The sequence below is a fragment of the Mustelus asterias genome, chromosome 4 (genome assembly GCF_964213995.1).
Source record: "Mustelus asterias chromosome 4, sMusAst1.hap1.1, whole genome shotgun sequence".
Taxonomy (NCBI): domain Eukaryota; kingdom Metazoa; phylum Chordata; class Chondrichthyes; order Carcharhiniformes; family Triakidae; genus Mustelus; species Mustelus asterias.
Window position 1 is genome coordinate 84,403,267 of NC_135804.1, and position 14,015 is coordinate 84,417,281.

Below are 14,015 nucleotides of genomic sequence, written 5' to 3' on the forward strand. Positions count from 1 at the left end.
AAACTGCAGTCATTTGGGATTGGTTTTATGGTTAACTGAAATATTCATCAACTTGTCTTTGCTAATTAAATTGTCTTAAATTTACAGATAATTGATAAGAGCAAACGAGACCCTTCAGAGGAGATTGAGATACTGATGCGCTATGGACAGCATCCAAACATCATTACTTTGAAAGATGTAAGTTCATTGTTTAATTCGAATTGCTTTTATAACTTGCAACATTTTTAAAGGCTAATATTGCAGGACACCTGTTCCAGATGTTTCTTTTACATTCCTTCTGTCTATTAAACAGGGTTCAAAGAATCCAAAGCAGTCTGGTTTCTATTGGTTTAATTGAGTTTCTGAATCATACTGTAACAGTCGACTTGCTTGAATATATATTGCTGTTCTATCCTTGTTGCTGGGTCACTACCCTGGAACTCCCTATCTATATACTTAACACCATTGTGGGGGCAACTTCACTGCAAGGACCACAGTGGCTCAAGGGGCAGACCCACCACCCAGTCAGAGCAAATAGGGATGGGCAATGCATACTGACATTATGAGTTCAAATTATAGTGAATAGTTTGTATCTATAATGAAAGTGACTCAAATGGCCTGTGGAAGCAGTTAATACAAATCTCTTAATCGCTGCAGTAGCTTGTTTATGTTGATACAATGCAAATCTTGTGTCTGTCTTCACATTTACAGTAAGAGTTTTAACAACACCAGGTTAAAGTCCAACAGGTTTATTTGGTAGCAAATGCCATTAGATTTCGGAGCGCTGCTCCTTCATCAGATGGAGTGGAAATCTGCTCTCAAACAGGGCACAGAGACACAAAATCAAGTTACAGAATACCGATTAGAATGCGAATCTCTACAGCCAACCAGGTCTTAAAGATACAGACAATGTGAGTGGAGGGAGCATTAAGCACAGGTTAAGGAGATGTGTATTGTCTCCAGTAATCTCACTGGCTGTCCTGTCTGGAGACAATACACATCTCCTTAACCTGTGCTTAATGCTCCCTCCACTCACATTGTCTGTATCTTTAAGACCTGGTTGGCTGTAGAGATTCGCATTCTAATCGGTATTCTGTAACTTGATTTTGTGTCTCTGTGCCCTGTTTGAGAGCAGATTTCCACTCCATCTAATGAAGGCGCAGCGCTCCGAAATCTAATGGCATTTGCTACCAAATAAACCTGTTGGACTTTAACCTGGTGTTGTTAAAACTCTTACTGTGTTTACCCCAGTCCAACGCCGGCATCTCCACATCATGACTACCATTCACATTTACATCCAGAGGTCTTGTACCGAATGGTTGTTGTGAATGTATTGACTGGATGTGGGAGTATTGTCATTCTCAAAAGGTTTAATCTTAGCACCAACTCATACTGCCCTGATTTTGTTTGATTAACACTTTATTGTACCTTGTATGGGAGCCATAAACATGATAGTATCAATGCTTTGTTACCCCACCCCACCAGCCCCAACTACTCTCCCACTCACATTTTGACTACAGTCAGAAACTGGTGTTATATCATTACTTTTGGATTGACTTGAAAAGTAGCAATATAACTCTACCTTCACAAGCATGTATCATAGAATCTACAGTGCCAATCGGCCCATCAGGCCTGCACCACCAACAATCCCACACAGGCCCTACTCCCGTAACCCCATGTATTTACCCTACTAATCCTCCTGACAAACTAAGGGGCAATTTAACATGGCCAATCAACCTATCCCGCACATCTTTGGACAGTTGGAGGAAACCGGAGCACTCAGAAGAAACCCACGCAGACACCGGGAGAACGTGCAAACTCCACACAGTCACCCAAGGCTGGAAGTGAACCTGGGTCCCTGGCATTGTGCCACCATGTTGCCCCAAAGTCAATAAAGGGAATTCCTGTTGAAAAATTGTAGCTAGTAAGAGTTGGGATACACTTTCCTGTGACTTTATCTTTAGAATGGTGTCCAATGCATGACCTTACAGAATGAGCCCAATTATAATGGATGGTGTGACATTGTTTGATTTTGGTTGTTCTTGAATTAAGTGACTCCCACCACTGTCGCGTTCCCCCCCCAACCATAATCATTACTTGGGTATTGACATTTAAGGTGTACTACAAAGAACGCGCAAGCCCTAAAGCAAATTTTATGCTATATCTGTCCAATTGTTGAACAAATATGTAAAGAAAAATGTTCTTCAAAAGTAGTGGAATCTGGGTTCTGGGATGGGCCAGGTGACATGGTAGAGCAGTGTGCTGGACTTTGTGGAGTAGGGAACATGGGCTACAGGAATATGGGGGGTAAGGGGCAGGGCACTGGACTCTGGGGTGGAGGGCATAGGCTGTTGGAGTCTGGGGAGAGTTGGAGCACTGTTGGACTCTGAATGTTCATGACTGAATTATCTGTGATAATGATTGTGTGTGCAAATGAATTTTGCTTGTATATGCAGCTGCATAAGCTTGTAGCAGGGCATTGGTGAGGCCGCAGCTGGAATACTGTGTGCAGTATTGGTCCCCTTGTTTGCGGAAGGATATATTGGCCTTGGAGGGAGTGCAGAGAAGGTTCACCAGGTTGATACCAGAGATGAGGGGTGTTGATTATGAGGAGAGACTGAGCAGATTGGGTTTGTATTCGTTGGAATTTAGAAGGCTGAGGGGGGATCTTATAGAGACCTATAAGATAATGAAGGGGCTGGATAGGGTAGAGATGGAGAGATTCTTTCCACTTAAAAAGGAAACTAGAACTAGAGGGCACAGCCTCAAAATAGAGGGGGGTCGGTTTAGGACAGAGTTGAGGAGGAACTTCTTCTCTCAGAGGGTGGTGAATCTTTGGAATTCTCTGCCCACTGAAGTGGTGGAGGCTACCTCGTTGAATATGTTTAAATCACGGATAGATGGATTCCTGATCGGTAAGGGAATTAGGGGTTATAGGGATCAGGCGGGTAAATGGAACTGATCCACTTCAGATCAGCCATGATCTTATTGAATGGCGGGGTAGGCTCGAGGGGCTAGATGGCCTACTCCTGCTCCTATTTCTTATGTTCTTATGTTCTTATAAATACTCATATATAAATAAATTCTGGCTGTTTTTATTCAATTGATTTTAAAAATGCACACCTAGCCTTTCCCAAAAATACCATCTTCTCTGTGTTATGTATGTATGTGAGCTTAAACTACCGTGGGATTGAGCTTTATATTGGGCGGGATCTTATGGCCTTGCTCGGGCGAGACCGGAAATTCCCGCCTGCGGTCAATGGAGATTTCTGTTGTCGAACCCTCACCCGCATTGATTCAGTGACAGGTGAGGTGGTAGAGTTCTGGCCATTGTGTCCAAATAATATTGTAAACATATTTGTTAAATTTAAAGTTTCTTCAAGAATGACCTTGTTGCGAAACAGTAATAGCGTAATTTGTTGTTGGCTGTTTTGCACGCACAGGTTTACGATGATGGCCGATATGTTTACCTTGTCACTGAACTATTGAAAGGAGGTGAGTTGCTCGATCGACTCCTTCGGCAGAAGTACTTCTCTGAACGGGAAGCCAGTGCTGTGCTATTCACAATAACAAAAACAGTAGAATATCTTCACTGCCAAGGGGTAAGTCATTAAGTTTGCAGCAGATCATAATTCCTTAGAGCCTTAATCTATACGTGTAACATAATTTTCTTTCATGTTTTTGCTTCAGTGTTAAAAATGCACATGTAGAGAAAATACTTTAGGATTCTTTGTCTTGGGGTAACTTGAATACAGCACCTTGCTTTTTCTTTTAATTTGTTAAATGCAAGGCCAGTATTTGTTGCTCATCCCCTGAGAAGATAGTGATGAACCTATAAAGGAACCTTGCTGAAATTTCTTTCATATTGCACACAGTGACTTTTTAGAAAGAAAGTGTAACAACTAGGAGAGGGGAATAGGCCATGCAGCCCCTTGAGCCTCTTCTATTACTCAGTGGCTAAACCTCTGCTTCAACTCCACTTTCCTACCTTATCTCTATATTCCTAGATTCCCTTAGTGCTCAACAATCTAAAGCTAGAGCATTGTATATTTACTTATTTCAAGTTAAGTTAGCTGAATATGGACCTTGTGTTACTACTGTGTTCTGAGGAGTCTGCTAGTTTGTGTGTATATTCATTCAAGTTGCAACATTTCACAAATGTGAATTATTTCATTTGTTCCAACATTCATATTTAGTAAATGAATTTGTGACCTTTTTCTCTGCAGAAAGGGTTTTAGTGACAAAACCTATTGCCAATGTTCCCTTTTACTGAACCACAATCGTGCACAGACTTTGAAAATGTAACATATGCAAAGTATTTCCTGTTTAGACTGCAGAAATTCATCAAGAGGAATCCTCTCTCTATAAAACTTGCTGCAACTTTTGGTAATGTTTCTGTGATGTAAACGATCTTTTAGTGTCCCAGATGAGCTCTGTGAATAATTTGTGGTTTTTTGTACATAAAGGTTGTGCATAGGGATTTAAAGCCAAGCAATATTTTGTATATGAATGAATCTGGTGATCCTGAATCTATCCGGATATGTGACTTTGGCTTTGCTAAACAGCTGCGTGGTGAGAATGGCCTGCTTATGACCCCGTGTTACACAGCCAACTTCGTGGCTCCTGAGGTATGCCAACAATCCTCCTTACCTGTTGCATTTAAAGAAACTAATACTTTATTGATAAACTGTTAAGAGCAGTCAGTTCCCTCACCTGGAATCTGGGGTAAGTTTATAAAACCATTGATTAGTTGTCATAACCTTTAACTCATTGTTCTAAAGAATGGGACTGCTACGTGACTTAGTAGCACCAAAAGAATCTAGCAAGAGTTAAAACAATCAAGTCGCTCAGGTGCTGACTGGTCTTCTGATTTCCCTCAACTGCAGTTTACTTGGACTGCCCTAAATGGGAACTAATTTACGGCAAAATGTAATTGAGATTATATTACATGGGCTGCAAACTGCTGCCCATGGACCATGTGCTGCCTGAGCCTTGGCAATGTAACTCACCTAAACTTACTAAGATTCTAGACTTTCAGGTGTTCAGGTTCAAGTCTCACTCCAGCAACTTGTTCAGCACATAATCTAAGATAGCACTTCAGACTTGTATTGAGGGCAGTACTGCACTATTGGAAGTGCTGTTTCCCAGATGAGATATTATCCTGAGTATCTCAAGTGAATGTAAAAAATCCCATTGTCACTATATTGAAGATGACTAGGGAAATTCTCCCACGTACTGATTAATATTTATCCCCAGCCCAAGTGATTGAAGCGCATTGAACCAAATTTTCTGAAAAAATAACGGTGCAGTTGTAACACACATGTCCAAATTGGCCTGCATTTTCAGAGGCTGAGGTATGTATCTCCAGAAGTTAGTTGATTTTTATCATTCTACTATTGTGCCTCACAAGCATATCTCACCCGTAGCCTTCCAGTTATTTTTGCTGGATTTGCCCATTAGTTTCCAATTTTAAACTCACTGCAGTAATTTAGGGCTCATAATTAGCAACTTAAATACCCTTTTAACAACATAATAGTTAATGTACTGCTCATCAATCTCCCCAGCTAAGAAAATGAACAATTTAACAATTCCTTCAGGTAGTGAATTGTTAAGAGATTTTTATGACAAATTTTAATTTTTTTTTCCAGGTCTCTTAATTTTCCGGTACCTGATTTGACTAATTCATTCACCTTCTCTGTCATGCCTTTTGTTTCCTTCTCAACCCTTAAATTTCTTGGGTTAAGAAGTTACCCTATTGAATCTGTTGTTCATTGAAGTCTCAGATGCTGTGTTGTCAGTTTGCACTTCCAGCAAGATATGGTGAAGATTATATTTGAGCTGAAGATTGCTGGAAAAGATTGAACCAATTGGGTACATAATGAAATGCATCCCTTCAGTTAGATTTGGCCCATTGCTATTATCACATTGTTATTTGTAGATTATTGTGCAAACTGCCTGCTGACTTTCCTACATTGTGTTTCCTTGTCTGTAAAGAACCCCAGTGTGTCCTGCGACAGTGAAAGGCCCCATGTGATTTCATGTGATTGAAAGTGTCTTTTACCAAGGCCAGAAAACTCTCTTCTGTATTCTGTTTCTTTCTTTTTCATTTGCCCCTTTTGAATTTTGTGAGTTTAAGTGTTTGGAAAAGACCATTCTTAACATACTGCCCCACTTGTGAAAAATTTCTAAATCAAAGTACCAAGGTCTGTTTGCACAAGCACCTTGTAAAATGTGAAGGTTAATGAAAAGAAAAATGTTTTTACATTATATCACCTCTTCAGGATGTCCCAAGGTGCGTTATAATAAAATGCCATCACTGTTGGGAACAGAGCAGCCCCTTCCCATAACAAGGTTTCAGGCACAACAATGCTATAGAAACATAGAAAACTACAGCACAAAACAGGTTGTGCCGAACATATCCCTACCTTTTAAGCCTACCTATAACCCTCCATCCTATTAAGTCCCATGTACTCATCCAGGAGTCTCTTAAAAGACCCTATTGAGTTTGCCTCCACCACCACTGACGGTAGCCGATTCCACTCGCCCACCACCCTCTGTGTGAAAAACTTACCCCTAACATCTCCCATGTACCTACCCTCCAGCACCTTAAACCTGTGTCCTCTCAGAGCAGCCATTTCCACCCTGGGAAAAAGCCTCTGAGAGTCCACCCGATCTATGCCTCTCAACATCTTATATACCTCTATTAGGTCTCCTCTCATCCTACGTCTCTCCAAGGAGAAAAGACCGAGCTCCCTCAGCCTATCCTCATAAGGCATGCCACTCAATCCAGGCAACATCCTTGTAAATCTCCTCTGCACCCTTTCAATCTTTTCCACATCCTTCCTGTAATGAGGCGACCAGAACTGAGCACAGTACTCCAAGTGGGGTCTGACGAGGGTCTTATATAGCTGCATCATTATCCCCGGACTCCTAAACTCAATCCCTCGATTGACAAAGGCCAGCACACCATACGCCTTCTTAACCACCTCCTCCACCTACGGGGCCGATTTTAGAGTCCTATGGACCCGGACCCCAAGGTCCTTCTGATCCTCTACCATACTAAGAGTCTTCCCCTTTATATTGTACTCCTTCATCCCATTTGACCTGCCAAAATGGACCACTACGCATTTATCTGGGTTGAAGTCCATCTGCCACTTCTCCGCCCAGTCTTGCACTATGTTCCTCTGTAACTTCTGACGTCCCTCCAGACTATCCACAACCCCACCAACCTTCGTGTCGTCGGCAAACTTACCAACCCATCCCTCCACTTCCTCATCCAGGTCATTTATGAAAATGCCAAACAGCAAGGGTCCCAGAACAGATTCCTGGGGCACACCACTGGTGACCGACCTCCATTTAGAAAAAGACCCATCCATACACACTCTCTGCCTCCTTTGGGCAAGCCAGTTCTGGATCCACAGGGCAGCAGCCCCTTGGATCCCATGCCCTCTCATTTTTTCTAGAAGCCTTGCATGGGGGACCTTATCGAACGCCTTGCTAAAATCCATACAAACCACATCTACCGCTTTCCCTTCGTCCATGTGTTCAGTCACATTTTTGAAGAACTCCACCAGGCTCGTAAGGCACGATCTGCCTTTGACAAAGCCATGCTGAGTATTCTTGAGCATACTAAACCTCTCTAAATGCTCATAAATCTTGTCCCTCAGGATCTTCTCCATCAGCTTACCAACCACTGAGGTTAGACTCACCGCTCGGTAATTTCCTGGGCTATCCCTATTCCCCTCCTTGAAAATAGGAACCACATCCACAATCCTTCAATCCTCCGGCACCTCTCCCGTCTCCATCGACGACGCAAAGATCATCGCCAGAGGCTCTGCAATCTCTTCCCTCGCCTCCCACAGTAACCTGGGGTACATCCCATCCGGACCCGGCGACTTATCTATCTTGATGCCATTCAAAGATTCCAGCACAACCTCTTTGTTAAAGTCCACATACTCAATCTTTTCAGTCCACCGCAAGCCCACAGTACATCCACCCATGTCCTTCTCCTCTGTGAAAACTGAGGCAAAATACTCATTAAGCACCTCTGCCATTTCTACTGGTTTCGTACTGATTTTCCCTCCTTCACCTTTTATAGGCCCTATTCCTTCACGTCTCATCCTTTTACTCTTCACATATTTATAGAACGCCTTAGGGTTTTCCTTAATTCTACTTGCCAAAGCCTTCTCGTGACCCCTTCTGGCTCTCCTAATTTCCTTCTTTAGTCCCTTCCTACAAGCCGCATACTCATCTAGATCCCTATCTTCGCCAAGCTCTCTGAACCTTTTGTACGCTTTCCTTTTCTTCTCGACGAGGTCCCGCACAGCTTTCGTGCAACACGGTTCCTTTAACCTACCAACACCTCCCTGTCTGCTTGGAACATTGTCCTGTAGAACCCTAGACAGACATTCCTTGAAAAACTGCCACCTCTCTTCAGTAGATTTCCCCGAGAATACCTCTTTCCAATTTACTCCTCTAATTTGCTGCCTTATGTCTTCATATTTCCCCTTACTCCATATAAACGCTTTCCTAGCTTGCCTGATCCTCTCTTTTTCCAATGCAAGCCTAAAGGAGATAGAGTTATGATCGCTATCCCCAAGATGCTCTCCCACTGAGAGATCTGACACCTGTCCAGGCTCATTGGTCAGTATCAGATCAAGTACAGCCTCTCCTCTTGTAGGCTTGTCCACATGCTGTGTCAGGAAACCCTCCCGAACACACCTAACGAACTCCTCCCCATCCAATCCCCTTACCCTAGGGATATTCCAATCTATGTTTGGGAAATTAAAGTCTCCCATCACAACAACTCTGCTATTATTGCAACTCTCCAGGATCTGTTTCCCTATCTGCTCCTCCACCTCCCTGTCACTATTGGGCAGCCTATAGAAAACTCCCAGCAAAGTGATCGACCCCTTCCCACTCCGAACCTCCACCCACAGAGACTCTGTAGACAATCCCTCCACAGCATACACCTTCTCTACAGCTGTGACACTATTCCTGATCAGCAGTGCCACTCCACCCCATCTCTTGCCTCCCTCCCTGTCCTTCCTTAAACATCTGAATCCCGGCACCTGTAGTATCCAGTCCTGTCCCTGAGACATCCAAGTCTCCGTAATGGCCACCACATCATACTTCCAGGCATCGGTCCACGCTCTGAGCTCATCCCCTTTATTCACTATACTCCTGGCATTAAAGTAAACACATCTCAATCCTTTGGTCTGAGCTCTCCCCTTCTCTAGCCCCCATCTATCCTCCCTCTTGCACCGTCTATAACCCTTCTCTGTTTGCAAGCTAACTTCCTCGCTCCCAGTCACCTCGTCTTGATCCCCTCCCCCCAACCTATCTAGTTTAAACTCTCCCCAGTAGCCTTAGACAACCTTCCCACCAGGATATTGGTCCCCCTGGGATTCAAGTGCCACCCGTTTTTTGTGTACAGGTCACACCTGCCCCTAAAGAGGTCCCAGTGGTCCAGGAACCTGAATCCCTGCCCCCTGCACCAGTCCCCCAGCCACACATTCATCCTCCACCTCACTCCATTCCTGCCCTCACCCTCCCGTGGCACAGGCAGCAATCCTGAGATTACTACCTTTGCTTTTCTCCTTCTCAGCTGTCTCCCTAATTCCCTATACTCTCTTTTCATGACCCCTTCCCCCTTCCTTCCCACATCAGCAGTACCAATATGTACCGCTACCTCTGGCTCCTCTCCCTCCCCCCTCAGGATTTCTGGGAGTCGACCAGCGACATCTTGGATCCCGGCCCCAGGGAGGCAGACCGCCATCCGAGACTCCCGCCTGCCTCTGCAAAAACGCCTGTCTGACCCTCTTACCGTCGAGTCCCCGATTAACACTGCCTTCCTCCTCTTTTCCTTAGCCCTCTGAGTTCCAGGGCCGGACTCCACTCCGGAGACACGGCCACTGCTGCTTCCCCCAGGCGGGCTGTCCCCCCCAGCAGTACTCAGGCAGGAGTACTTGTTGTGTAGTGGCACATCCACCGGGGTGCTCTCAATCACCCGAGCTTTACCCTTCCTGGCCGTCACCCACTTGGCCTCCACCTGTGGCCCTGGTGTGACCATTTGATCTGTTTTGTTGGTGTTGATTGAGTAAAGTATGTTATCCAGGACATCAGATGAACTCCTCTGCTCTTCTTTGAATATTGTCATAGGATTTGCTTTATACGTGTAACTGGATAGTCACAGACAGAGCTTTGACTTAATGTCTCATCAGAAACACAGTGCAGCACTGAAGCGAAGTATGGCCAAGGTTATCTGCTCAAAAACCATTGGTTTAAACTTTATCGTGGCCCGTAAGGTGTGAAAACTCGAAGCAAAAGTATTGGGTGCACTCCATTCGGGCTGTATCTGTGCAGGGAGAAGAAGTGATGTTTTGACTGTAAATTCTTCCTCAGAACTGAAAGATATTATGAATTAAAAGCATTTTTAAAAGACTGGAATTGGAAAAAAGGCAAAAAGAAGCACAATGACTATGTGCAAGGGAAGGAATCGAATGTTCTGTAAAGTGTTCGGTGGAGAACAGGAGATGGTTAAATGGCATAAGTGATATTCACTTGAGATAAAAGGAAATGTAATGTGAAATTAGAAAATATAAGCAGTGTTGAAAACTTTTCCACTGTTTTGAAAAAAAGTGATATATGATCAAGGCTTTTTGGAACAAAGAAGCATATAACAAATCAAAGCTTTAGTAATCAGGCTAGTTTTTCTTGTGACTGAAATTTGTTGAAAGTACACCTTTTTGTTGTTTTTCAGGTTCTTATGCGACAGGGTTATGATGCTGCATGTGACATCTGGAGCCTTGGAGTGCTCTTATACACCATGTTAGCTGGGTAGGTAGAGCTAAACTTGCCAGGATTCTATTTGTATTGCATCACTTGGTCTTTGCATTTTGGGTTATTATGTCAAAGTTCAGTATCATTCTCAGACCAGTATTTCTCCAACATATTAAATAAGATCTTCTCAAACATGCAGAATTGATATGCAAATCAGGCTTCTGCATTAACCTCTTGTATCTCATGAAAGCGTTTTAAGTTGAGAGATTTCTGGTGTTCCAGCACCATTTCAGTTTTGGCAAACCAGATGCGCTTCATAATAGTTTGCATTGAGCTGTCTTTATGTTTGGAAGTGTTACTTTGTTTGGTGCTGAAATCTCTTTGTTTACTATTTTCCACTTGACTGCCTTTAATCTTGATTATTTTATTGAGTTAATCATACTATTCTTTTCAGATTATGTGATTAAACAAATGTGTGACATCAAACCTGATTTTTAAAAATATTCCATGGGATTTGAACATCATTGCCAAGGCTAGTATTTGTTGGCCATCTCTAATTGCTCTTGAGGAGGTAGTGGTGAGCTGCCTTCTTGAACTGGACAGACCATCTATTGTAGATACACACAGAGTGCCACTATTTTTCTGGTACCTAGATTGCTAATGAATGACAGTGTTGGACCATTGACCTATCATGATGTGGAAGTGAAAATTAAAGTTCAAAGGCTGAAGACAAAGTTATTGCTTAAGTTAGTATTTTTAAATGGGCTGCTGGAAATATACAGTTTTGTCCTTTGCACAGAATGATTATATGTCTCAGATTTATTTCTGGCATAGAATTTTTTAAGTGATGAGCTCCAATAAATTCTCCAAGTAAGTTTTCCTTTTTATCCTAATGCCCCCCCCCCCCCCCCCCCCCCTGAAATCATTGAACCTCCTTTGGCTGCACAGGAAGCTCCAGATTGGAAGGCTTGTCATGCTTTCTCCTGCACTGCAGAATCAAATGTAACCAAGAGAGAAGATAATTCGCAATGTTCCCTGTGTTCCGGCCAGTGCTGGATCCCAATGCTGAATGGAATTCATGCTTCTCTTCTGTCTCCACAAGCATTTCACTTGTTAGCTGCATCCTCCCTTTGTACTTTATCCAAAACATTTCCTCACTGAACTGTGTGTAATTTGAAGTTCATATTCCCAGGACTGCACCGGTTCTGAATCTTTGTTAAACTGCAAAACTCCTAACAAACTTGCATTACAACAAAACTGAACATGAATGACACTTGAACTGCAATATTGTCATACACTATATATCGAAATTTGATTTATAAACATTTTCCCCAAATTGTAAGTTTTGAAAGAAAATTGAGAAGTGAGTTGAGGATGTATTCCTTTCATGAAGGGACTGAATATTTTTAAGCTGAATGTCAAATTTAGTGAGCTTTTCTAATCTGGCCAATGTGGTCAAAATCCAAGCTATAAAATACAAATGAAAACATTTTAGGAGTTTGGATCTCTAAGGACATTTGAATATATTACAATCCAGTCCCAGTTTAACCCCAGACACTGCTCACTGAAAGTTTCCTTGCTTGCTGTAAAATTGCTGGTGTCAGATGAACAGCTATTGTACCGTTACTTTTCTGAAAAAGTTTGAATGTTTTCCAATGCTCTTGCATCCTGGGGTTGATTTTTAATCATTGCTTTAATAAGAAGAGGAGCCTGTTACTGCAGTAAATTATCCTCTCATTACTCTTTGAATACAAGTTCAACCTGGCTCGTGTGTGAACCTTTTTATGTTTGGCTCAGCAGGTAATCTTGTAGAGACATGTGGATATAAATAGGTTAGAATTACTATTGCCAACATTACTGAATGAATAGTTTACATGGTTGTATGATGTTTCTCTCTTTTACTATTTAAGAGCAAGCTTATCTATTTAAAATTATTAAAGGGATTTGTTATTTTAAATGAGTTAATATCTACACTAAAATAGTAAAGGAATGGTGCATAAATGCACTGTGTTCATTGTGGATAGCATAATTTCTAGCCTAATTGTGTATCTGCTATGTCACTTGTTTGGTGAATTAAGGTGAACTTAGTACGTAGTGTGGAAGAAAGCCTGTCAATTTCTGGTTTTACATCTCTTTAAACTGAGTTATGAACACTTGCACTCATTCAGTACTAATTGCTCTATCATCGAACATAACTGGTGAGGAAGTTTCATTTGCACAAAAACAATGATTATTTCAAACTTTTCGAGTTGTCAAACTGAGCTTAAAGGATTGGACATTTTAGCACTACAAAGCTAGTGAGCTGATAAGTGCTATCAAGTCTTGAAATCATGCAGGCATTGGACTGATCGCAGCGAGGGATTTTAGAAGGCAGCAGAGTAAGAGTTACTTTGCAACCAAAAGAGAAAATGCGGGAAAATCTTTGACAAAGGGTCATCTGGATTCGAAATATCAGCTCTTTTCTCTCCTTATAGATGCTGCCAGACCTGCTGAGATTTTCCAGCATTTTCTCTTTTGGTTTCAGATTCCAGCATCCGCAGTAATTTGCTCTTTTTAAAAGTTACTTTGCAGCTGACTATATATTGTTAAAAATGCATTCGCCGGGATTCTCTAGCCTGCCGGCGGTGTTCTACTTGGTGGTGTGCCATTGGCTGGTGGCGGGGGTGTGCCTTTGCACCGTCAGCAGGGCCAAATGATTGCCGGCGTGGAGAGCCGGAAGATTCTGCCATAAGTCAATATAGTAAGAAGTTTAACAACACCAGGTTAAAGTCCAACAGGTTTATTTGGTAGCAAAAGCCACACAAGCTTTCGGAGCTCCAAGCCCCTTCTTCAGGTGAGTGGGAATTCTGTTCACAAACAGGGCATATAAAGACACAGACTCAATTTACATGAATAATGGTTGGACTGTGAATACTTACAGCCAATCAAGTCTTTAAGATACAAACAACGTTGTTTGTATCTTAAAGACTTGATTAGCTGAAAGTATTCGCATTCCAACCATTATTCATGTAAATTGAGTCTGTGTCTTTATATGCCCTGTTTGTGAACAGAATTCCCACTCACCTGAAGAAGGGGCTTGGAGCTCCGAAAGCTTGTGTGGCTTTTGCTACCAAATAAACCTGTTGGACTTTAACCTGGTGTTGTTAAACTTCTTACTGTGTTTACCACAGTCCAACGCCGGCATCTCCACATCATAAGTCAATATAGCCATAAACACTTCTAGCCTATGTTGACCAGCTGTTTGTAGAAAAGTA

General features: G+C 42.4%; 1 protein-coding gene across 4 annotated transcripts in view; it reads left to right on the plus strand.

The window, feature by feature from the left end:
• Positions 1-14,015, plus strand: part of LOC144492822 (ribosomal protein S6 kinase alpha-6) — a 138,155-nt gene that overhangs the window by 119,207 nt on the left and 4,933 nt on the right. For all 4 annotated transcript variants that reach the window (XM_078211312.1, XM_078211314.1, XM_078211313.1 and 1 more), the window contains 4 exons: positions 88-177; positions 3,423-3,581; positions 4,446-4,607; positions 10,742-10,818. In XM_078211312.1, the coding sequence (XP_078067438.1) occupies positions 88-177; positions 3,423-3,581; positions 4,446-4,607; positions 10,742-10,818 (488 nt within the window). The remainder of the gene's footprint in view (positions 1-87; positions 178-3,422; positions 3,582-4,445; positions 4,608-10,741; positions 10,819-14,015) is intronic.